At 41.6% G+C, this 23,300-nt stretch overlaps 1 protein-coding gene across 2 annotated transcripts in view; it reads left to right on the forward strand.

The window, feature by feature from the left end:
* The window catches only part of stau2 (staufen double-stranded RNA binding protein 2), an 88,196-nt gene extending 68,549 nt beyond the window's left edge, over positions 1–19,647 (forward strand). For both annotated transcript variants that reach the window (XM_079361669.1, XM_079361670.1), the window contains 2 exons: positions 16,906–16,971; positions 18,139–19,647. In XM_079361669.1, the coding sequence (XP_079217795.1) occupies positions 16,906–16,971; positions 18,139–18,174 (102 nt within the window). In that variant the 3' untranslated portion in view covers positions 18,175–19,647. The remainder of the gene's footprint in view (positions 1–16,905; positions 16,972–18,138) is intronic.
* The last annotated feature ends 3,653 nt before the right edge of the window (positions 19,648–23,300 follow it).

Consider the following 23,300-nt stretch of genomic DNA (forward strand, 5'->3'; position numbering starts at 1 on the left):
TCCTGAAGATCCACATTGGTAAATTAATTTGATCTGGCATTCAATATTTTCTACTCATGTTTGACGATTAAGTCAATCTAAATGATTGCCTGCATCGTGAGCCAGTCAGAATCAGATTCATCAGCATTTAATTTGCACCTTCTCTCACCTGCACCACCTCGTCCAGCCCTCCAACTGTCAGACCTACCAGACCCTTGACGCTCCCCTTACTCAACCTCACCCTGTTCCCACCCGGGAGAGAGAGAGGACAAAAGCGTCCACGGAGCGATCCATCATTCGTCGCCTGTCTCCCCGCATGCCGTCCTCAGGAAACACCTTTCAGACCGAGGAGATTAGAGTGTGACATGAGAGGAAAGGAGTAGTGATAGAATGATGGAGGAGAAGGTAGAGGTGGTAAATGATTCAGTTAGGGGTAGAAAGAATCAGACGGAGCACTGGAGAGAAAATGATTAAGTAGGGATATCTGAGATTGATGACGAAACGGATTGAGAAAAGCAGTGATTGAAGTTTTTTTTTTAGCAGTGAGGTAGCAGTGACCAGCCGGGAAAAAGAATACACATGAACTTGCCCATTGAGGGAAGTGTTGATGGCTCCAAGTGGCCTCTTGCAGGATTAGCATGTTGATTAAGGGCTGACATAGAGTGGAATTTGAGCACACACTCACACACGCATGCAAACACTAAAACTGCCTTGTTGTTTAAATGTGCCATGTGAATAAACTTGCGCTGCCTTCAAACAAAAAACTTTTAGCAACCGAGAACAAAATGTAAAACTCTGCATTTAAGATCCTAAATCACCAGAGCAATCTCACCGTACACATTCTACGATGTGTACGGTGTGGAGAGGATTTCCTTCGATTTTCATTTTAACACAAAAGTTTTGATCACATGCTTTTATTTTATTTTATTTTAAAGGCCACTGCAGCACACGTTTGAGCGTTTAGACACTCACTAAAACGTGATCTACAAGTATTGAGCAGGAGTTACAAAACACCCTCTCATTCAGTGACTGTGTACTGCCAGACCTCGTTACACAGGCAGCATAATTAGCCTCTACCTGTTATAAATGATGATCACGAGTCATATTTTATGTACAATAAACCAAACTGGAAAAAGAAATAGTCAGATTGTGTTTCAGAGATTTTTAATTTGATAGGTCCTGTATTTTAAAACTTCTGCTCAGGATCCAGACATCTGAACTAGCTTGATAGCTAACTCCGGCCAAACAGTTGTGTTAAGAAGATAAACTTACTGACTGAATGATCTTAACAGTCTACTTACAAAACTAGGCCATCAACACGCAGCAGAAAATAAATTCTTATCTTTCCGATGAAAACTGAACAGGAGTGGTTTTGACTGCAGTCCAGAATGTTGAGAGATGTTTGAAAAGTATGTGCAAGAAAGTAACTCGACACATAGTCAGAGATGTGTCAAATTAAAACACTCAAATAAATGATTAACAAGATCTCCTAGTGTCATACCACCTGCCACTTTAGATCAAATTCTCTTACATGGTAATTCTCCAAAGGCTGCGTTGAATTGTGATTTACAGTGAAGGCTTAAACAGAGGGAATATTCACAACTGATGAGGAAATGTATTCTCCTACATTTAGCAGGTAGTAAGTAGGGCATCGAATTTCAAGCGGTAAATCAGTTGCTTCTTTTTCCGTCAAATTGATATCCATCTTTAGAGAGTCTCTCTCCCTGTTGTTTTGTTGGACCTGTCAGATCAGCGCGATTGTTTTAAGGCAACCAAAGGCGTCACATTCATTATCACCCCGGTGCTAAGAGGTGCAAGATGTTATGGCAGTGGCCTTGCAAACCGCCAGCGCTGTAAGGCACTGTGTGATTTCCCACACACACAAATTTGGCGTGGCCTCTGAACCAATCGCACCTCCTTTCACTCATCACACCTCTCCCCCCCCCCCCCACCCCCCCCCCCCCCCCCACCCGTGGGAGGCATGAGCGAGCTGGACTGCTAATTTGCTACCTTCCTACCTACAGCTCTTTGTATCGTCTTCGGCTCATTAGCTTAATGTCATTTGATACTGAGTGATAGCCCGCCTTGCTGAAAAGGTCCCTGAGATAAGGGCCGATATTTCATCTATTTTGTTTTTTACCTCTGCTTTGCAATCTGCCAGGGACAATGTGTGAGATATGTCACCTGTGGAGAAAACACCAAATCTAACAAAAACAAACACCATCAGGCTTTTTTCTTTTTTTTTTCGGCAAAGGTTAAACCGCCTTTGTTTCATAATCAACATTATGCAAATAGTTTTTTACAGTCCCTATTGTAACACAACATAACCTAGAGATTGATGAGGTTTTTTTTTAGTAAAATGTTCCTTTTGATTCAAAGAGAAGAATTTAGCAAACACATGTGCATAACATGTGTGACAAATGCCGTCTAATGTATCACACCATCATAAGACAGAGTTCAAAAAAGAACTCGCACTGATCCTCTCAGTCTTGTCCAGCTCTTGAAGAGTTGCACAATGTCTCTTCAAACCGTCAAACTCCTGAGAACGAGCCTTCCATCTTCAAACGCCCTTTAACTTGATCCGTGACACACGTACTGTGGTTTAAAAAAAAAAAAATCTCTGTGTGAATCATCGCGAAGCGCTCCGAGGGTAAATCAAACACTGACAGTAATTACATGAACACCTCAGGGACATAAGAAAAAACAACCACACGTGTACATTAAACAACACAAACTGAACAATAACCTGTATTGTTTCCTGACTGAATGTAATGAGATCTGCCTCGTGCGTCGATAATATTTGGTTGTAGAAGTTGTTTTTGATCTCCATCGTACGAAATGTGATTGTCGTGTCTTTCTGAAAGGAGAGGCGACCAATCAGATGTTGCTTAGAGGCTCCTGCTTGATCGAATGGGATTAGCCTTAACAAGAAACACAAGGCTTACAGATAAGATTTTTTCACATGGGTGTCACAATTTGTGCTCTTAATGATGAAACAGTAAAAAACGCTTGCACTGGTGGGGGCAGGGTTATTAATGTCCTACATTAGTATCAGGTCGCCATGGCTTCATACTGAGTTATGGAGATGAGCGTAGCGACTGGGGAATGTTTTTCTGTCTGTCTGAGACCCCCCCCCCCCCCCCCCACGACCACCTTCCTCTCATCTGGATGTTAACGCATTCTCAGGCCTCAAACTGCAGACATTATGAAACACTCAAAACAACAGCCACGCCGGGGGTTAACACCAGTTACGACTGAGGTGTCACACACTCCTGCGGTTTAAGAAAACAGTGTGTGCATCTCTGCCTGCCTCCCAGCCTTAGAACAGTCCCCCCCCCCTGATCGTCTAATTCACCTCTGTAAATAAAGTCACAAGTGTCAGCTTGTGTTCCGTTTTACATGCAAATTCATCCCGACCCTTTTTGCATTTAAAGGAGGTGGGAGAGATTAAGCAAACCACACGCCGTGCATGAATGTGAGAGGCAGCGGCAACAAGTGAGACAGGAGATGTGAGGCGATTCTTTTACAGAAAAGATCAACCCTGCGGTTGCTTTGCTGAGCGAGCAAAGCAAAAGGCAGGCTTGCTCAGGACAAGTCAACAGCAGGCATTAAATCTGAGCGGTTAAAATGACACACTGTATAACACCGTACTCTCTGAGGCAGTGTTTTGTATCTATGTGGTTTAAGTGAACTGCTGTGAGTTTTGTTAGCTGGCTAGCCTAGCTGTTAGATTGCCTGCTCCATGTACAGTAAAGAGGCGGCTGTACTCGAAGTGGTCGTCCTGGAGTCCTACCTGTAGCTGCTTTCCCACATGTCATCCCCCGCTCTCTGTCAACCTTGTTCCGACTCTATCCATGATCCTATCTGAAAAAGCTATCTTTTTTTTTTAAATATGCTGCTGTTATTCATACCCATTTAACTAAATATTAAAGATAAAAAATACAATGTTTTCTTAGCAAATGAATTTATGGAGCCTCGGCTGTTCGCTCTTAGCCAAGAAATAGTGTGACATAAAATCTCATTTGAAATTCTTATCACTGAATTTAAGCCTTCAGTTTTCTCTGTCCTGGAAAAGGCAAACCTTTTTTAATCTACTCTGAGAGAATATGAATATATTTTTTACTTCACTACTCTTAAACATGTAGAAGTTTGCTAACAATCTTTTAAAAAAACTTTCAATGCAGTCATTGTTTGCTTAATCTGTTCCCTGTATCCCCCAGCAGTGGGATTTGTTAATTTCACTCTTAAAATTTCCGCTATTAAAATGATTATATGAGCCCAAAGGCACACAAATCTAAGTGTATTTTATTTGCTTAAAACAGTACATTATTAAAGAAAGAGAGGGAAGCAACATAAAAGCACTCAGCAGAGAGTATGAATCAGCTTTAATTCACAAACTCCATCAACACGTTGACTTGCCTGCTGGGAATCCTCCAGACTTGCTCTGTTCCCTCACTGGCTCCTTATGACACTACAGTGGATTTCTACGAAAATGATAACGTCAGTATCACATCTGATTACAATCATTTCATTCTACCATACAACTCCTTCAGGCATTGCCAGGATAGATTCAGGGTTGCAGTGTGTTATGAAAGTGGCCTTAATCTCAGTAAAAGAAAAAGATAAGCTAATTAAGGTGTCCCATAAGGATCAATTTAAGGATTCCTGATATTCTCCCTGTATTAAAAGTCTGTCTTCTTTTTTTAATTGTAAAGATTGCACAGAAATGTATTTTTTTTCCCCCCCCGCTTTGCCTCGAGAGTTTCTGTATGCGTTACTGGTTCTGATTAGAGAGTCTCAGCTTCAGACAAAGTGTAGAAAAAGTGAGTATCAGGAAATCAGTCATTATAAATGCATATGTAACTCATCTGGCTTTGTTATGAATGCGTGGCCAAAGGAAAACCACAGAACGACATTATCTCAACGTTGGTTGTGTCTCCTATAGCGCACACGCCTCAATTTACCATGAAGGAAAGAAAAAAAAAAAAATGTTTTGATTGCTGTTCTATAGGTGTCGCGGAAACGGCATATGTGCAACAGAGGAAGAAATACTATCCACTCACATGCACACACACATGGGTTCAGATTGATGCGGTAATGATTTTCCCAAAATTGTGTGATTTATTGTTCATGCTGTTAACAGAGCGGTATGGAGCAGCATAGTTACTAAATAAACATTTGTTTTAGAGGCCCCCCTTTTCCTCTGGGATTCTCTTTATTCCTAATTTCCCTCTTAACATCTCTCTTAGCCCTAAACGTATTCTCTTTCTTTTGCTCTTTGTTTCTCTGTCTGTCTTTCTCTCTTTGAGTTCCGCACTCGCCCCCATGTACACGTCTCCCTTGTGCCCAGCGAGTAAACGTGGAACCGTGTGAGCCTTCAGGAGGACTTTGAAATGAGACATGGCTGGGACATCAGAGGACTCTGCCACTCTCAATGAAGCCTGCTTGATTTATAAGTGAGCAGGGATAGGGGGGTTGTTTCCAGAGGCACACAAGGCCACGAGGTCCTCCATTAGTACCCTGACCCTTGTTTCATGGGACCAACCGCTGCATAAGGGGAAAGGGGAGAAGAATGGAGGGTTGGATGGATGGTGGACATGGGGGTCTTTTTTTTTTTAAACCATAGAAAGTCTGCTATTTACATTTTCACCACAGAAATGAGAAACCCTAGCACGGTCATTTGTCAGCAGCCTGTGGTGTCCATACTTTAATGGCCGCTGCTTGTACCTGATCCCTCGCTCAGGTCTTTCCCCTCCCCCCCCCCCCCTCCCCCCCCCTTTTTTTTTTTTTTTTTTTTACGATTCTCCTCACAGTTTTACTGTCCGCAATCTAATTAGTTGTGTCTTAATCGCGTGTTAAAGCGTGTTGAAGCTCAGCGCCTTCCTGGTGTTTATTGTCTGTTTGCAGTGCTGTAAAAATGTGTGAGGCAGCTTGTAAAACCTCACAGAGGATTAGTTACTCTGCTGCTTTGTGGATAAAATCACAACATCGATGACGTCTGGGTGGGGTTAGGGTAGTTAACTCAAACCCCAAGCCTTTGTATTTTGCTGCTGCAGGAAAACTACACTACTCACAATAAATTAGGGATATTATGAAGTCCTCAGTGAGTTTCAAACATCAGGTGTTTGTTTCACTTCAGTGATTTTTGGGATAGGGAGGCAATTGTATTAGTGTGATAGACACACCTCATTTTGGGTTTTCCACGTAATGCTCTCACTGTGTACATTGCGCCTTACATACTGGGGCCAGTACTAAAAAATTCAGAAAGACGCGCCTCTTCAATGTGGCATCAATTTCAACATTCTGGGGTTGTAAAAATCTGGTATTGTCAGTAAGTCATTCCCAGTTCATCATTCAAGCAGCCATGAACACACGTTGTCACCTGGCCTTCAGGTCGCTAGCAGGCAACTACTGGCTGAGTTCATGACAGACCCAGGAGGGATGGACCGGATACTGACTTTGTCAATTTCTGGTTATTTGGGGCTATCTTTGTTATCGTCAAAATTGTTGGGGTACTAAATATTGTACTAAAGAAAATGGTGGTTGTTCTCATTCATTCATAGTAATATCAAAATGAATTATTAATTATTTCAATAAAATTCAGATCAAATAGAAAAAGCATTAAATACCAATATCCCTAACTTATTGTGAGTAGTGTAGTTATGATATACTCAAGTAGATTTTGAGAATAAAAGGTGTTCAGATGCCACATCTTTATAACTAATTCAACACTTCAAAATCCATTTTAAATCTAAAAAATCACTTCCAATATGAATATATTTTTTACTTTACATGTATTTGCCTCCCCTGTGTTTTACATTCAATAAAATCAGAAATTGCCATTTATCTTTTTTTCTGGTGAAAGTTGTGGCTGGAATAACTTAATTTCTTTTGCTTTCCAACTTTGGATAACATCATATCCTCTTTTCTTTTTTTTTTTATCCTGCATGTCTGCGTCAATCTGTGTAAGTACATCACGTCAGCCGTTCTGTGTTTGCAGTCTAAATCCATAACATGGCTTTGTTCCTGTTGGGATTTGTTCTTATTGTTTATGAACGCTTGGTGACCGGCCTGCCAGCTTTAAACTCGCCTGGTAATGGCATTATGCTAACATTTAAAAAAAAAAAAAAGACATGTGTTTTCAGTTTGCATTACATGACGTTCTTGTCCCTCACGTTCCATCTTTGGCTTGTTAGTGTGGCCCCTGGATCCATTCATCAGAAAACCTGCCTGGTTCGAAGAGCTGTGACTAGCAAGGCCCGCTTCTTGATATAAGCTTAGTGGAATTTATTGTTTTCAGTAAACATGCCTAAAACATAATCTGTCTTTGTTGTACATGTTTCACGTTGCCATAGCAACATAGGAGTATGTTTCAAAACACTTCAGGGGCTCCCTTAGGTACACTGGGTCTCAATCAACCACCATCAAACATCAAGCCGTCTCTGGATTTAAGTACAAGACAGAATGTCCATCCACATCCTATGTGCCCAGCGAGCATGCTGGGTAATAAGAAACAGGCACAAGCCTTATGGGGATCCATAGCAAATTATAAAACACTGCAACAGGTTTTACAAGCATGTCCCTTGTGTGTATGAGGTGATTAAAAGTTGACGCAGAGAAGGAGTTGAGGAAGCCAAAGGGAGGAAGAGACGGGAGGAAGAAGGTGTAAAACGCCGTCTGACTGCGCGTCCTCTCTTATTACAGGATGTCCTCGCTGACCAGACATCCACTAGTACTCACTGCTGCGTCTCTTCATGAGGAAAATAGAAAGGGGCTTGTGATGGAGAGTTGAGGATTATTGCATGCAGCTGGAGGGTGTCACGGTGATACATTTCGCCCCCTCACCCTTCATCTTAACCCTTTCTTAAACCCCATCACCAAGTTACTTGTTTTTGCCTTTACACACCTGTAAGTCTTTGTAAACCCTGTCTGATTTTTTTTGTTGGTGTAAATAGCTGAATAAACATGAAGCTACACACTTATTGGATTTCCAGACCAGATATGAAACTTTTTGGTTTGGGATTTGGTGTATTGAGTTGAATTTTTAGGGAACTTTTTGGATCTTAAAATTGTTTTTTTTTTTTTTCTCACTTCACACCTGTTCTCGTGCAAAGAAAGATAAGCTGGCTTTCACTTTTAAAACCGAACAGTCTTGCTTTCGAAGGTTGTCGTACAAGCAGCTTAGCTTCAAGAATAACCCTTACTGTAAGTCAAACTGATGTCAACCAGCTTCTCTGGAAATATGAAGTCTGAATATCTCCTCTGTAAAGTGGAGCTGTTGCTCCAATGACTCATCAGACTGGTGTCCTCATTTATTCAGACCCATCTTCATTGAAATATTAAATCTTCCATCACTTACCCAAGAGAAAAAAAAAAAGGATCCAATTAAAACGGAAGCACTGACAACTACAATTTGGACACTGTCTAAAAACATCTATCATAACAAGCATTTGACATGGCCTGGTGCACCTATTCTACCAAGTGTATTATCTATAAAAAAGGGGGAAGTGTATAAGAGCTTGGAATCAACCTCTGGTGTTGGCTGCTCTTGCAGGGATTTCCTCTTATGTAAGAGCCAGGCAACAACCAAAGCCATCACACTTGCATCCTTACCTAACCTCTAATTGTTCTTTTTGCCCATATTTACTTAATCAGCAGAAAAACATTGTGGGTTTGTCATATAGACATTCACTAGGATAGAAGATAAAGGCTCGAGGGAAAATACTGGTTAAAAGGATGATATTGTCAACCTTCCTTGGACACCAAGGAAAGGAAGCAGAGGGGAGCATAAAAGAGAGAAAAGAGACACCTCTGGAGACTGATCACTATCTCCATGCCGAGAAGCGAGCGAGTGCCTGAAGGCTCGCTTTTCTTTCCAACAGCTTTTTGTATCCCCCTCCAGGGCAATTTGAGTCAAAGTGTCCAGGATTATAGAAGCCTGTCCCTCCGGCATTGAAAGGTGGATCATTGCAGGTGGAAATGAAGTGATGTAACACTTATTTGAAATCACTGGGGAGTCTGATGGAAACATACATTAACTACACAGTATAAGTCATCCGGATGTTTCCCAATTCTCACGCCATTTTTTTTTTTAACTATCAGCCCGGGACGTCAATCTCCATAAGGCATCGGACAATCTTTTTGACTTTTTCTTACGAAGGAGTACCTTTAATCTTTCTGATGACTTGTAGTTGCAATATTGTTGTTGAGGCAACAGTGCTTTCAGTTTACGTCTCTAACAGAAGGGACACATCAGTGAGGAATGAAAAAGTCTCTTTGAATGAGTCATGGAGAAATAGTTCACCAAGACTTTGTCTCATCTCCAAGGTTGTGTCTCTTTGATGGGGTGTGTAATTCATGAAATTCAAGGGACCATCTTTTGAGATTTCAGCTGAGTCAGTGGTCCTGTTGGTGACTCACTGGCCTTGAAGTCATTTTTTTCTCCTTAACCAAAGTCTTCTTTAGTCGTTGTCACATCCCTAATGCATTCTTCATGCCCTATATCTCATCTCATGCTGTATTTAGTCACTGATGCATCAGCATCCTTGGAATTAGTTAGCAATACATGGAGTAGGCTGGATAAAGTAAGGTTCCCCTGCGCAACATCCTGTGGGCGGATGAAAATGTGTCAAGTTCTCCATAATTGATGGAAAGTGAAAGTGTAATGCTTTTTCCTCTTGGCAGCAATGTGTCAGATTTTTCATGACTCTTTACCTAGATGTTTTACTGTTTGAAGGCAAATTACTTAACATTCCTGTTTTTATGGTTTAGAATAAGATCATCTTTATTTATCCTGTGAGGGGAAATTCAATTCAACACTGTTGTTGTTGAGACTTGCTAATAGACATATAGACTCACAGGTGTTTTGCTGTTGAATTTTAATGAACATATTTCCACCATGACTTCCCTCTAAGTCAGGATATCAACTCGCATTTTAAAAAAAAAAAATCCAGTTAAAAGTAATTTTCATTTTTCGAGACTTTAAAGAATTAATTTTCACTAAAGCCTGTCGAGAAATTAAAAAAGCCAACTCATATTCCCTGGGACCAGCTGTAATGGGGACCTTTAGGTTAATCTGCTGAAAAACAAGGTAACGTGTTTTTATGCTTTTGTGTAGAGACAGGACAGTGGATAAGAGTCAGAAATCAGGGAGTGAGAGAGAGAGAGAGAGAGTGGGGAGTGGAGCCACAGGTTGGATTAAAACCCGGGCCTTATAGAGGACCATAGCCTCCTGCTCAAGGTTTTGTTATTTTATAAAATACGATGTAAGGAAACTCTGTTTGGTAACTCTAGACCCAGTCTGATCATTGCACTCTGGCACATTGTTATCATAGAGGCTGTCTTCAGCTGTATCTGCTTTTCCTCCAAGAAGCTTTGCTGACAAGGCAGGAGTAAGGTATGCTGAGGTACTTCTGCCCCTCGCCCTTTGCCCATATGTTTTGTATTACGCCCTAGGAGGTGCCATCCTTGGCAGCTCAGTGATGAGAAGGGGATAAAGCAGGCCTCTCCGGTCCAAATGACGCATGACATGGTGCTGCGCCCTGGGCTCTTATTTATGGCTTCCCATGTCAGCAAAGGCTCGCTCCCCCGGGGAGCTCCACAGCCATTACCCGCAAAACCAGCCTTCCGAGCTCATCTCAGACCTGGGAGCTACAAAAATCTCCACACATTGTCCTTTGTCGGAAAGGGTTTTTTGATCACCATAATATGGCAGAACATTCACAAGGCCGGGAAGTACGCAGAAATCAAATAGATATTCTCAGAGAGAAGTTTATTCAGCTGTTCAACATTCACAGTTGCCGCACTGTTTCACAAGACGTGGAGTGGTGCATATGAATTGCTACTTCAGAGGAATTAACGTCATGTCAGGCTACAGCTAGGCCACTGCCAGGCACACACTGCGCCTTTTATCAATCCCTCTGATGTGGAAGAGGATGTGAAATCTGGAGAGGGAGTGAGGAGGAGATTTGGTGAGAGGATCTGAACACATTTTCTCTGTAGTTACTCAAGAATCCATGTACATATCGCACCACATTAACAAATAGAAGCATACACTGGCAGCACTTATGCACACACAGGTGTTCTCCCGGAGTTATCCAGGAAAGCTCCAGTGATCTCTGTCCAGGCTTTTGATGTGGGTGGAAGGAAAAGAAAAGAATTTAGATGAAACGAGGCCAAGGGATGAGTACTGTCGAAGCTTGAGAGAAGATGACGGGAAAAGGGGGAGAATCTGTGATGGGTAACGTTTAAAAGACTTAAAATGAACATGAGAGGCAGATGTGACATAATGGCCCAGTAATGACAACACTAGACAAAAAGGTGGCTGGGACTTTCTCTTCCCCAGCATCTCGTATTTCTTTGTGCTTTGGGGAGTGAGCGTAAAAAGTGAGCACACTGTCAAGGTTTTATGTGGCCTTTTGAAAACTGAACAAGCCCTCCACAGAACAATATAACCTGCTTCAAAACCTCTCTGGCAACAGGGCGCTAGTTTTTTTTTCAAACTTCCCAGGTCCTGTCTGTGAAACACCCTTTTTGAAATCCACTCTCTTCATTGTTTAGTCTACTGGAAGTCCCTTAGATCATCCTCATCAGCAGCCGTGACGCGACCCCTTCATGTTCTGAGTCCCCTCGCCCCACAGCAGCTCAGAACCAGTCACTCGACATTAATACGACTTTACTGTGAACATGTTATTACAGAACAAGAGGATGAACGGTGACCATCCAATTGGGGAAAGAAAAGCAAGCGCTTCGGGATACGTTATATCTAAGCCAGCTTTGACTCAAGATAGTTGATAGTTTACAGACCATTCAAAGGTGATAAAGATGTCGAGATGAAAGATGTCCTGTTTTCTTGTTTATCGTGGAAGTTCAGTTCCATGACTCTTTCTTTAGCTCAGGATCAAAGCGGAGGTAGGATGCTGTCACTGATGCTCTTGGCCTGGTTTGTAAGCTAGGAGAACTCTTTGAGTCTTCAAGCCGGACTGTACAAAGCCCTGGAAGACTGGATCTGCTTCGTAAAGAGAGTTATACCACGCTGTACTATCTAGACTGGGTCACTGGGTTAAACCTTAAACTTAAAAAGCACTGACTGTGCTTTCATCTGGCTTCCAGCAGAGCAGATGAATAATCTGATAAAGCCAAGGGAAAACAAACTAGGAGGGACAGAGATGCAAGTATGGGAGACTGAATGATGTGTTGTTGGTATTTGCCTCATTAGGACCTCCCTGGTGTCTTTGATGGCTGCTTATGGCCAGAGGGTGAAGTGAGTGAGATCGACAAATTGAAGCCTCTTGTAACCCGGCTTTTTTCTGGTTTCTTTCCCACCAAATCATAACTCTTTGTCCGATTTTATTTCAACTTACCTTTTTTTTACACGCCGTACCCTCAGGCAGCCTACCATTCCTTAGTATCTCTTCATTGCTTCCCCCGAACCCTGTAATCCAGCAGTCAAATCTGACACAGGGTCTGATTTGTCAGGGTCAGTGTTATCCAACAATCCATCAGATCCCTCATGATGATACCGGGGGGGCCCTGGGGACTGGACTTTTGTTTGGCTAAGCCGCTGACAGAAACGAAGCCTCTGTTTGGGAAGCCATTAAGAGCGCAGCAGGCCCAGAAAAATGAGCCTCCCTTGTCAGTCCACATCAGGAGCTCGGCCACGGTCGCAGACCCTTCTCCGATATGTCACATTCAACCGCTGTTTGTAAAGGCCTTTGAACTCGGGGCCGCTTGATGGAGTGATGAACGAGCCCATGTGTGAAGTGACCATTGGGTACTTCAGGTTGGCTCCTAATCTTGGAATAATGGTGAGTGCTGGTTTGTTATCTGAAGTAGAGGTGAGTAAAGGATAGGTGAAGAAGGATTGATGAGGGTGACTACAATACTCTTTTCTACAGCAAATTGAGGAGGCTGAGCTGTTATCTGCATGCTGTTATAGGTACTGATGAGAAGATGTAAGATTATCAAAGAAACGATAACAAGTGACTTTGGATTTTGAGTTACTTGCTACGGCATACATAATGTTCCACCTACAACCTGTTCTGTCAAGGTTGTTGCAAATGGTGAAACCATTGAGATCAGCAACCGGGGCTCTTCACGTTTTACTGATGGTGGCTGGAACATGGCGTTAAGCTACCTCAACACAGGTGGCTATAGAACAGCTGTATTTTTTTTTCAAGAATTGCAGGAGTGCATCGAGTGTTTCTGTAACTCTGAATCCAATATTTTTCACAACTTCTATCAGCAATTACAAGTCATATGCCACATACTGTATGTAAATCCCCGTTTCCACCAAGCGGTCCGGTATGGATCAGTACGGTTCGGTACGGTTTGGTTCGGTAAAGCCTGATCCTGTTTGTGTTTTTGTCTATGGAAACGCCACAAAATGGATTCCGTACCGCGACAAACCAAACTGAACCGCTGGTTGGAAACGGAGCTTACGTCCCCCACCTTTGATTGATCCAAATAAAAGAGGCCTTTGAAGCTACGATTTAACTACACACTTCTATATCCGAGAAGTTTTACAATAACACTGTGCTATCAATGTTTCTTACTAACTGTTGGGTGGAAGAATCAACACCAAAGAGTCATTTAGACACTGTAAAGTTTGCAGCCTGACATGTGGTTGCTTCAGCATTACTCTGTCAAAAGATGCAGCACAAAAAAAAAAGCAAAAACGCAACTCAAGAAGTGCAACTCTACTCAATGTTGTCTTGGGTGTTAATTTAATGAAGTGTGTGTCTTGAAACCCTCCACCATTCCATTCTTCTCCCATTTGCTGATGACTCAGGATCTTCTCTGCCAATTGTTGCTATCCCACCTCTTGTGCTCTGTTTGTTCCATGACAGAGATGGAACACCTCCACCTCGCTCGTCACGGCCTTAGACTAAACACACTCTTCTCGTGTTGATGCATCAGTGTAGCGGCTGCCTCTAATGATGGCCAACTTATCTCATTAGAAAAATAATGATTTCACTGGCTGCCATTCCCACAGATAGGCCCAGTATGTGTCTTATACTCTATGTCCTTCATAGAGCTGCTGTGGCCCTCATGCCTGCCAGTCGTATATCAGCAGCACTGCCACTGTCAAGCCCCTGATTTATGGCTGTTTATCTCCACTCAACCCCCCCCCCCACAACCACCACCTTCCAACAGATGGGCTCTGGCTATTTACTCAGGGAGAGAAAAGTCCCAAACCGATAAAATACAACAAATAAGGGCTAATCATGGGGATGTTGGTTGTGATTGCAATTTATTGGTCACCAGAGAATATGGAAATGGATCCTTCCCTGTTGTGTATGAGGTGGCCTGATTATCTGTGCTTGCATACTCTGGCTTTAAGGTTTCCGTCTTCTCTAATTACTTTTTTCCGCCTCACGCGTGGACAGGCCTCGTCCATTTGAAATAAAACGATGAGACTTCATGTGTACAGAAGCAGATAGAACGAGAGTCCCCTGCTCTGATTTATGTTAAGTTACAGTGTAATTGTTAAAACATTCCCTCAGCTGTCATGTTCTACAGGGTTGTCACCTTAAATCTCTGTAAGTATATTTGCGCTCTAAATCTCGCGAGCTGTCAGATCTTCACAGAGAAAAAAAACACATTGCACCATAAATTGTCTGCTGCAGACTTAGAGGGGCTCCAGTTGATTTCTGAGTCTCTGGAGAAAGTAATAACCCAACAGTGTCAATTTTTCAAACCAGTCCTGCTATATTGTTGCCGTTTTTTAAGGATTGGTTTTTTTTCTCCATTTGATGGATAGAAACCAGATTTTGACCCTTGCACCTGTCGCTCATAAATTAGGATCCTGTTTTATGTTACTTATAATCCAAAGTTAAATGCGTTGAATATTATTTTGGGCGTGAGCACAGAGACAATAACGTAACATCCTCTTCTATATATTACATTCCATGTCGACATGTATAAGCCATGCAGTGGGATTTATACTAGCTCAAGTATTAATCTGTGATGAATGTATCCTCTCAGTGTATATACGATTCAATACAGACCGTTATTCACATGGAGGCGTCCGTGTCTCATGAGGAGCATTTCATTTATCAGCACCTAAAAAGCTGAAATAACTAAAAAAAAAAAAGTAGAGGCTGATGTTGGTGGGCTATTTAATAAAGAAGCTCAGCCAGTCGTCACATCTCACTCATCCCCCGAGCAGAGCCATGGCTGCCTTATCTCTCCTCAGATTAACCAGTGATGAAGTGTTTAGGATCCAGGCTACTTCTGACCAATGTAGCACCAGATGTGTGTTCAATATCAAAACGTTGAGCTGTAGAAAGTCTGCATAATTGTTTGTGTAGACTTGTCAATGTGTTTTAAAAATTACTATCGCAATCAAATGAATTGCAGAGCATATTTAAGAAATACTATTTAAGGAATTAAATGTTCTTTGTCAGAATATACCGGCATGAATTCAATAAAAGCTTCACCCTTCTCAATCCGACACGGCTGAAATAAAGAGTGCATCGCATTCACAACATGACTTGCTAACTCTACAAACAATGACATGAAAGCTACACAAAAATCAAGCAGACAAACTCTTTTCATTCACACGTAGCAGCACAACCTTCATCTTCTTGCAGAAGAAACTAGTCGGTTCAGGCACTCGAGCCACTGAAATACAAAGGCTGCTTCATTTTTTTGAGATTCAAATGAAAAAAAAACAGGTCACTTGTGATTTTTGTTGATAAAGGAATTGCACATTTCCCACAAAACCAAGCGTATGTATTGACCTGAAAGCTCGACAGTTTACTGTTCAGGGGTCATGAAAAATCAAGACAGAATGGAGAGGTTCACATTCACGATGGAAACATGAAAGTAACCCATGTTGTGTGTAACCCACTGAACTATAATGGACTCCTCGGTGGGAACACAGCTCTATATTTTCCTGACATGAAACCTGTTGAAGATCCAATCGACACATTCACCTCGACACCTCTTCATCAGCTCTTTGTCCAAAGTGGGCAACAAGTGGTTTTTGTTTGTCACATTGGTTCTGTTTGGATTCCAAGTTGAGCTCATTTGATCCACGCTTTGAAGGTAGCGTTTTGAAATGTAAAGGTCAAGATAATTGAACCTTATCTCCCATGCCTCTCTGGTTCATTTACGATGTGCGTATCCTGAGATCCTTCTACATATAGCACAGGAATGTAGCTCTGGACTTCTCGTGTATATTAGCTGATAGCACGTGGAGCCCTTACATCACTAGCTGGCACCGGCAGGCGGATGATGAACAGGAAGGAAATGACATCATGGCATTTTTAATTGAGACTTGGCACCAATGAATTACAAAAGCTGTATATGATATATATTTTTATGGACTTGTCTCTGTTGATTGCTACACAAGGCTGCTCGTGGTTTTGATCTAAATGTGACTGACTGTAAATTCAAAGCTGTTCTTTAATTAAGTGAGGCTGTGAAGTGTCATGTTTGGCACTCACAGCTTCCATCCTCAACCACTAACTGAGCTGACATAATTCATTATACAATTAAAGGTGACAATTTATTTTTCACTCATGGTTACCGAGTGTGGCAGTTGACCGCATTAATAATTTCATTCTGCATGTTTTGATCTTTCTATGATTTATGGGCACGTAAGACCGGCTGCTATTTATTTAGCTGTGGTCACACAGAATACAGATGCCACTCACGTTGACTTAGGAAAATGCCGAGCAGCCAAAACATAAAGTGGAAATGTTAACCCAATAACGGTAGATAAACAGTGAGCGGAGAGGAGCCAAAGACAACAGAGAATGAGGAGAAAGTGTCCTGCTGGCATCAGGTTTCCCAGAGTAAGTGTTATTTGAAAAGCAGCTGAAGGGTGACACTCACTCTCCTCCCACCCAATCTTCCTCTCTCCCTCCCTCCCTTCCTCACTCACTGACTCGACCATCTGTTGTTCCCTCTCTTTCTCAGGCTGCTCTAAGTGCCTTGAAACAGCTGTCGGAGCAGGGACTGGACCCCGTGGACGGCCCCATCAAGGTACACTAGGACCAAATCTCGCCAAACTCACACACACAGCACGCATCCCAACGTGCAGGATTTTGAGTCAATCAGCCAATCAGGTTGTTGTAGATGCTAGTTTAATGGGGAGGCAGATGTGAGCCATTGTACAGTAGCTTATTGCAAAATCTTAGCGCTGCAGGCTGCCCCATCTCCATCTACTTCCCCACCCACACACACACGACCAAACATTTCCTCCACACACTTACTTCCATAGGAAAGCATCGGTAGGCGTTTATATTTACATGCAACACACTCCTGTCAGCACCCCATACTTTGCATGATTGCTATCATTATAGCCGTGACAGGGGAGAGGGCTTTCTCCACACCCCTTCATTTCCCCTTGCTCTCGATCTCCTCCACAGCGAGGAAGGAAGGAGGATGGACGGCAGCAGAGGACAAAGTAGGAAAGTGGCAGAGGGGGGGTGGGGGGGGTGGGTGGAAAGCAGGGAGGAAATCAAGCATTTCTGGAGTATTTTCATAATAGGTGTGCCCCGGGAAAAAAAAAGAAAAAGTAGTCAAGGCCGAGCTGTGGTCTTGTAGAGAAGAAAAAGAAAGAAAAAAAAGGGAAAGGAACAAAGAAAGAAAACACAGTTGCAGCTTAATAACAGCTTAATTTATGTCAGCATCAGAGCAGAGGGGCCATTATGGCAGCAATTATACTATCACCTGAGCAGTTAATCGCTCGTTTCTCGCTCCAGTGGTTCACCTTCTTTTCTCTACCACTCTTTAACTCAGCCATACTTTTCTTTCAGTCGTTCTGCTTTTCATAAATGCTGTTATCGATATGAAGAAATGCCTTTAGTTTCAACTAAATCTGTTCTTCTTTTTTTTTAATGCACTCCCTGCGGGAGTTTCTTCCGTCTTCAGTTGTTTGTGATTTTTATTTCTTTTTTTAAACTGCACAACAGGGGCTCATCTGATCAGTTTGTGTAAAACAGATTGAGGTCAAGGACTTCTTAAGTGTCTCAAGTAACGGGCAGGAATTTCGTTTTCGCTAGAAGTCTGCTTTTACGAGAACTGCTTATCGTGTTTTGAAAGGTATCTTCCGGGGATTGAGACAGAACTATTCCCAACAGCAGGACTGATTATTAGCCAAGACCTTGACCAAAACCGTCCCTGACTTTGTTTTATTTGTCTTTTCAGACCAGTGAACCATGTGGGAGGGAGGACGGACATTAAACAGACTAACTCAGGCACCACCACTCAGGTCTGCAAGGATTCAAAGGCTGTCGTCTAGGAGCTGACAACCCCAAACCCCCTCCTTTTACGGCATACACGAACCTGACAACTACCCCCCTAAAACCCTTCACCCTGATCTCTTATAACCTACAACCCCACTACCCACAATTCCCACACCCTCCCTCCCTCCCTCCGTCCCCACCCCACGATTGCCACTGTATCCTGCAAAACCTGTCAACATGCAATAGGGTGGATGTGCACCGAGAAATGACCGACTAAAACACCATTACCTGAGTCTATGTGAAGACAACGCTATCTTAACACCTTTATTGATGATTTCAAACAAAAATTTAGAGGTCACAGAATAACTAAACAAACGAGAATAATGCATGGTACTGTATGAAATCAAGGGAAATCCAAAGTGATGACACTGCATAGACAACTTTCCCTTTGGATCAATGTCTGTTGGTATGGTTAAAAACAAATATGTACATCATGCCATTGAAATACAAAAGAAACATTTTGGGGGAGAAACCAACTTGCGTACAGTAGCTTACTTTCGGGGGTATTCTGTTTCTGTTTATTTTTTCTTTTGTTATTTTATTAATCTAACAATGCTTGAGTACTGTATTTAAAATTAACCAATGCCAGTGCTGTGAAAGTTGTAGTTGTTGTCTTCATATATAGTCACCCAGCTTACCTTGTATGCTGACATTTAAGAAAAAAAAGAAAAAAAAGAGTTCATCTATCTATATGGATGTGTATGACTTGCAAGAGTATCATATACGGAAACATAACACAGAAAAACATATTTTTCATGTGGACAAAAAGGACAAAACTGGTGTTAGCATAATCAGTAGAAGTGTTGACCAACCCAGGAGGGAAGGTTGGACGAGCCTTTTACTTGGTCAAGGCTCTAACTTTCCCCGTTTAACATGATCCCACACTGGCATGACATCACTGGAGAATCACCTGACCAAAAGTGGCGGCAAAGAGGCCATCGTAGTTTTTTCTTTTTGTCTCAAAAAAGATGCAACTAATGCCAGTACGCTTTGAACACAGTCCTAACTCCAGACGGTTTTATTTGGGGGCGTGCCTGCATGTCCTCCAGTCAATTAAATTAAAGAAAATCCTCTTCATTCCAGTGATTTTGTGTCAGTGTATCGTCCCCTCCTCTCCCCCTCACAGTTTTGTCGATCACATCTACACCCATTGTGTGTGTTGTATTGACCCGCCAAGGCATCGACTGGGTGCTTTTAATGCCTGCATTAAAGGAGAGCGTCTTTGAAATGAAGAGAGTCGGCGTGTGATTTGCAGACTCCCTCCCTCCAAAGGCCGCTTCACTTTGACTCACTTTGATCACTGACTTTGAGGACATGTCTTGTTCTTCGCTGTGAGTGCAATGTGTAATAAGGCTGTGTCTGTTACTGAAATGCAGTAAAAACACCTCAGTTCATGTGGAAAAAAAACAAACATCTATTTCTTTGTCTTATTTATCTCCTCACAATAGGTGCACACACAACATCTCACCGGACTCCACGGAGCATTGCTTGTTAATAAAATCAGCTTTTTACACATTTTCTAAGGGTGAAAGTGAATGGGTGTCACATTAAAGTAAGTGAGAACGAGAAGCCAGGTGATAAAGTCTGCAATAAGCAAAGATAGGGAAGAAGTAACAGGTTCCCTGTTTACTCTGCGTCAGCAGAAATAAGTAACGTGTCATCAATGTTTTCTTCTCTTTCGCAGACGATACTTTTCAGTGCACTGAAAAGGTGTTTTGTTATTTTCTCCACTCATAACCCCTCGTCGTCTTATACTTAGTCTGATACTGTAGAGCGTCAGATAGGAGCTCTACTTCTTGTATAACACTTAAGTGCAGAAAATGAGAAGACTACATTTATTTGCTATCTTCCAACATGCTTGTTCATGCATGCATGTTGTCTTATTTGACAATATTTCTCACTTTAAAATATTAGGAATGTGCCGGGTGTGACTTTGTCAACAAATCCTGCAGAAACAAACATTGAACGCATTATTGTGCCTCACAATATTGTCTGACTTAAGACATTGTTTTTTACTTCCTAAGATCACTGTTACAGAAAAACCAGATCCTCAAAATGTAGTTTCATTTTCCAAATGATATGGGTCAGTAATTTACTGTATTAGCTAGGAATTGTAGTTTTTTTTTTACCATATTTTGCTCCATTGGCTGTAATTTCTGTCTTGGTTACTGACTGTTTTCTGCCATCAGTCCCTCTGCGTTAGGTTTTAACAGCTAACAGTTTGAAACTGTAGATATACAGTGTAACTATTCAGGGTTTGTCACTAACACATTTGTATTTTTTTAGAATCTTATACAGACAAAAATTGGAGGAAAGCCAAAATGTGGCAATGTGGGTTCATTTCACTGGAACATTACTCAGCATAATACTTTTTTTTCTCTGCTGTACTTTTTTTTTATTGAATTGAAAACCAACTTCTTGTGTGATATCTCGATATCCTATTAACTTCTACTCAAAGCACAACTCATTCTGCAGTCGCTATTAGCATTTTTCAAAAAGAGACACTTTATCTTTAACTTTATGTCTCCCTGCTGCACTAATTGTATCAGTATTTATTTTGTGCGTTGCGTTGCATTCCTTTAACACCTTTACTGCCTGTGTAGGTCCGCCACCTCTGCATCACCAGACTTTCTCTGTTCCTTCCCATTAGCAAGATGAATGAGCGAGCTGGACAGCGGTGGTCTAATTCAGCTCCACTGACTAATGGACTCAGCTGGCAGCTACATCTGCTAGCCATTGAGGAGCGCCAAGGCTGTTCACACACATTAGCGGCAGATCTCTATTCCAGAAGCTTGTTCAGGTAGTGTCTGAGCAGCTTGAGGCCGTGTTAGATCCAAGATGAATTGCTCGGCTCGAACCAGCCAATATAGGAAGTGAACCTAAATGCCCAAAATAGAACAAAATCAATGGGGCGGTGGAACTTGTCCGTGCCATGCAAAAGCTAATCATTGATTTTTCTGCATGAATTATGTGCCATCGACCCCCTTGAAGTCCTCTAAATTATCAGGAGGATAAAGAGTGAGGGGAATCCTTTTGCATTTACTGAATGTTCTAGGATTTTAGCCAAAATCTTTATGGTTTCTTTCGTGGATGAGCATTTTCGCGTGTGCTCAAATCAAGCCCTTTTTTGCACCGAAGACCCTTTTGAGCAACAAAGGGTCCTGGAGTGTGAGCACTTGCCACTGATTGCTTGTGTGCACAAAGGAAATCAAAACTGTCAGTACAGCTCTCGCCTCATATTAGAGATAATCTGCCGCTGAGCAACTTCACAGCAGAGGAGCGTTGTGTTCTCCACATCTCCACGCTTCTCCCGTAACGCATCGAGGAGGTTGGAGAGGAACTCGCAGTGTGCTGGACGAGTTTATTCTCTGTGGCTGAGCAAGAAATTGATTGGTTTTGTAGAGAGATGAGTGTCTGTTACCACACTGATAGATGTGAGGAGATTCACTCAACACCCAGATTCCATTTTGGATTCAACAGCTTAAATACTTTGAATGAGTTTGTGCCCACATTCCTTCTTGAGCTGGTATCTGAACTCTCATGCAGTTTCACCAGAGAGCTCAGTTATAGTTTATGACACGTACAAGAATTGTTTCCCCAAGAATTGATCAGCTGTTTGAGAAATGTTTCAGATGACAGAAGATTGTAGATGTATTACATCATGACTGTCTGAACTAGATTTAGAAACACACACATGTTCAAGTGTTCAGGCCTTGACTCGTGACCATATTTTAGATTCTGCTGGAGGAAACAGATGACAACAGTATTTTACATTTATCACTTTAAAAGTGTATGTATATTTCCTCTGGACATTTAAAGGTTCATTTAAAGGGAGTTAATTCAAAAGATCACTGAGCACAAAAAGTACATTGATGCATTTCTGAACAAGAAACGTGAACCACTTGAATTTGGATGCTTTTAATGTAAAATGATAAACACAGATCTTTTGAGTCATCTGCAAAGAAATGTTTCTTTGTGTTCCCTTCAGTGATTTATTTTGAAATCATTAAGGCTGTCAGCATTAACTAGTTAATCACAATCTTTTTAAGCACGTGCTGTTTTGTCCCTTTCGGCGCACCGTGGACAAGCCTCAACAAAGTCTCCTTGTAGTCACAGTGATGGAAAAGAGAAACAGTGCTGCATCTTTGAAGGTTTAGAAAAAACTATCTGAGGAGGCCAGCTTGATGAGTCAGAAGTAATCTACCATGACATCAAACATTTCACCTTTTGATTGGTCCCTTTAGTTGTTTTCGTTCAGTTTGTTTTGCCTTTATTCAATAGGCAAGTGGATAGAGTAGGAAGTCGGGACAAAGTGGGGAATGACTTGCAATAAAGGAGCCACAGGTCAGTCTTGAACCCAGGCCGCATCGCTTGAAGGACTTTTGCCTTTACACATAGGCTGCCACTTAACCGCTAAACCATATGCGCCCAATTCATTCAGTGTTTGATCAGTTACAAGTTTCTTTTTCAGTTAGTCATTTTAATGTTGTAACTTCAGGTCTACCAAAAAATCCTAACTTTTAAAATAAAAGCATGTTTGAATTCAAACCATAAGTACTCTCGTCGAAGTACACTGATTCAAAATAAAACCCCAACTGTTTTTGTTGTTAAATGTGAAATAATGGAATTCAAACATGCCATTGATATTTAATTAAAAGTGATTGATTATCAAAATAACATGATTGAAAAATATAAGCGGGGACAGCGGTAGACGTCAAATTAAGTTTATGAACGATTATTAATTTAGCCGTGAGATGTACTCCACCATGCACTTACACTAAAACAGGGAACCTTTGTCATCCTGCATAGAGTACTGACAATGTTGCCATTTCATGTGTAAAATATGTATAAATATATGCATATGTACAGATTACAGATCATTTAAGTATCAAGTATATTTCTATCCGTACAGCCAGTTTCAATAACGATTAACTTGTTTCATGTAAAGAGTCATTTTAGACAAAATGATTTAAATTATTGTTCATTGAGTAAATTCTCAGTACTTGTGTCTCTCTGCTGGCATTCACTAAGTTAAGACTTTTAAACCCCAGAATATGCAGTCTT

This window comes from Symphodus melops (assembly GCF_947650265.1).
Source record: "Symphodus melops genome assembly, chromosome: 14".
NCBI classification, from domain to species: Eukaryota; Metazoa; Chordata; class Actinopteri; order Labriformes; family Labridae; genus Symphodus; species Symphodus melops.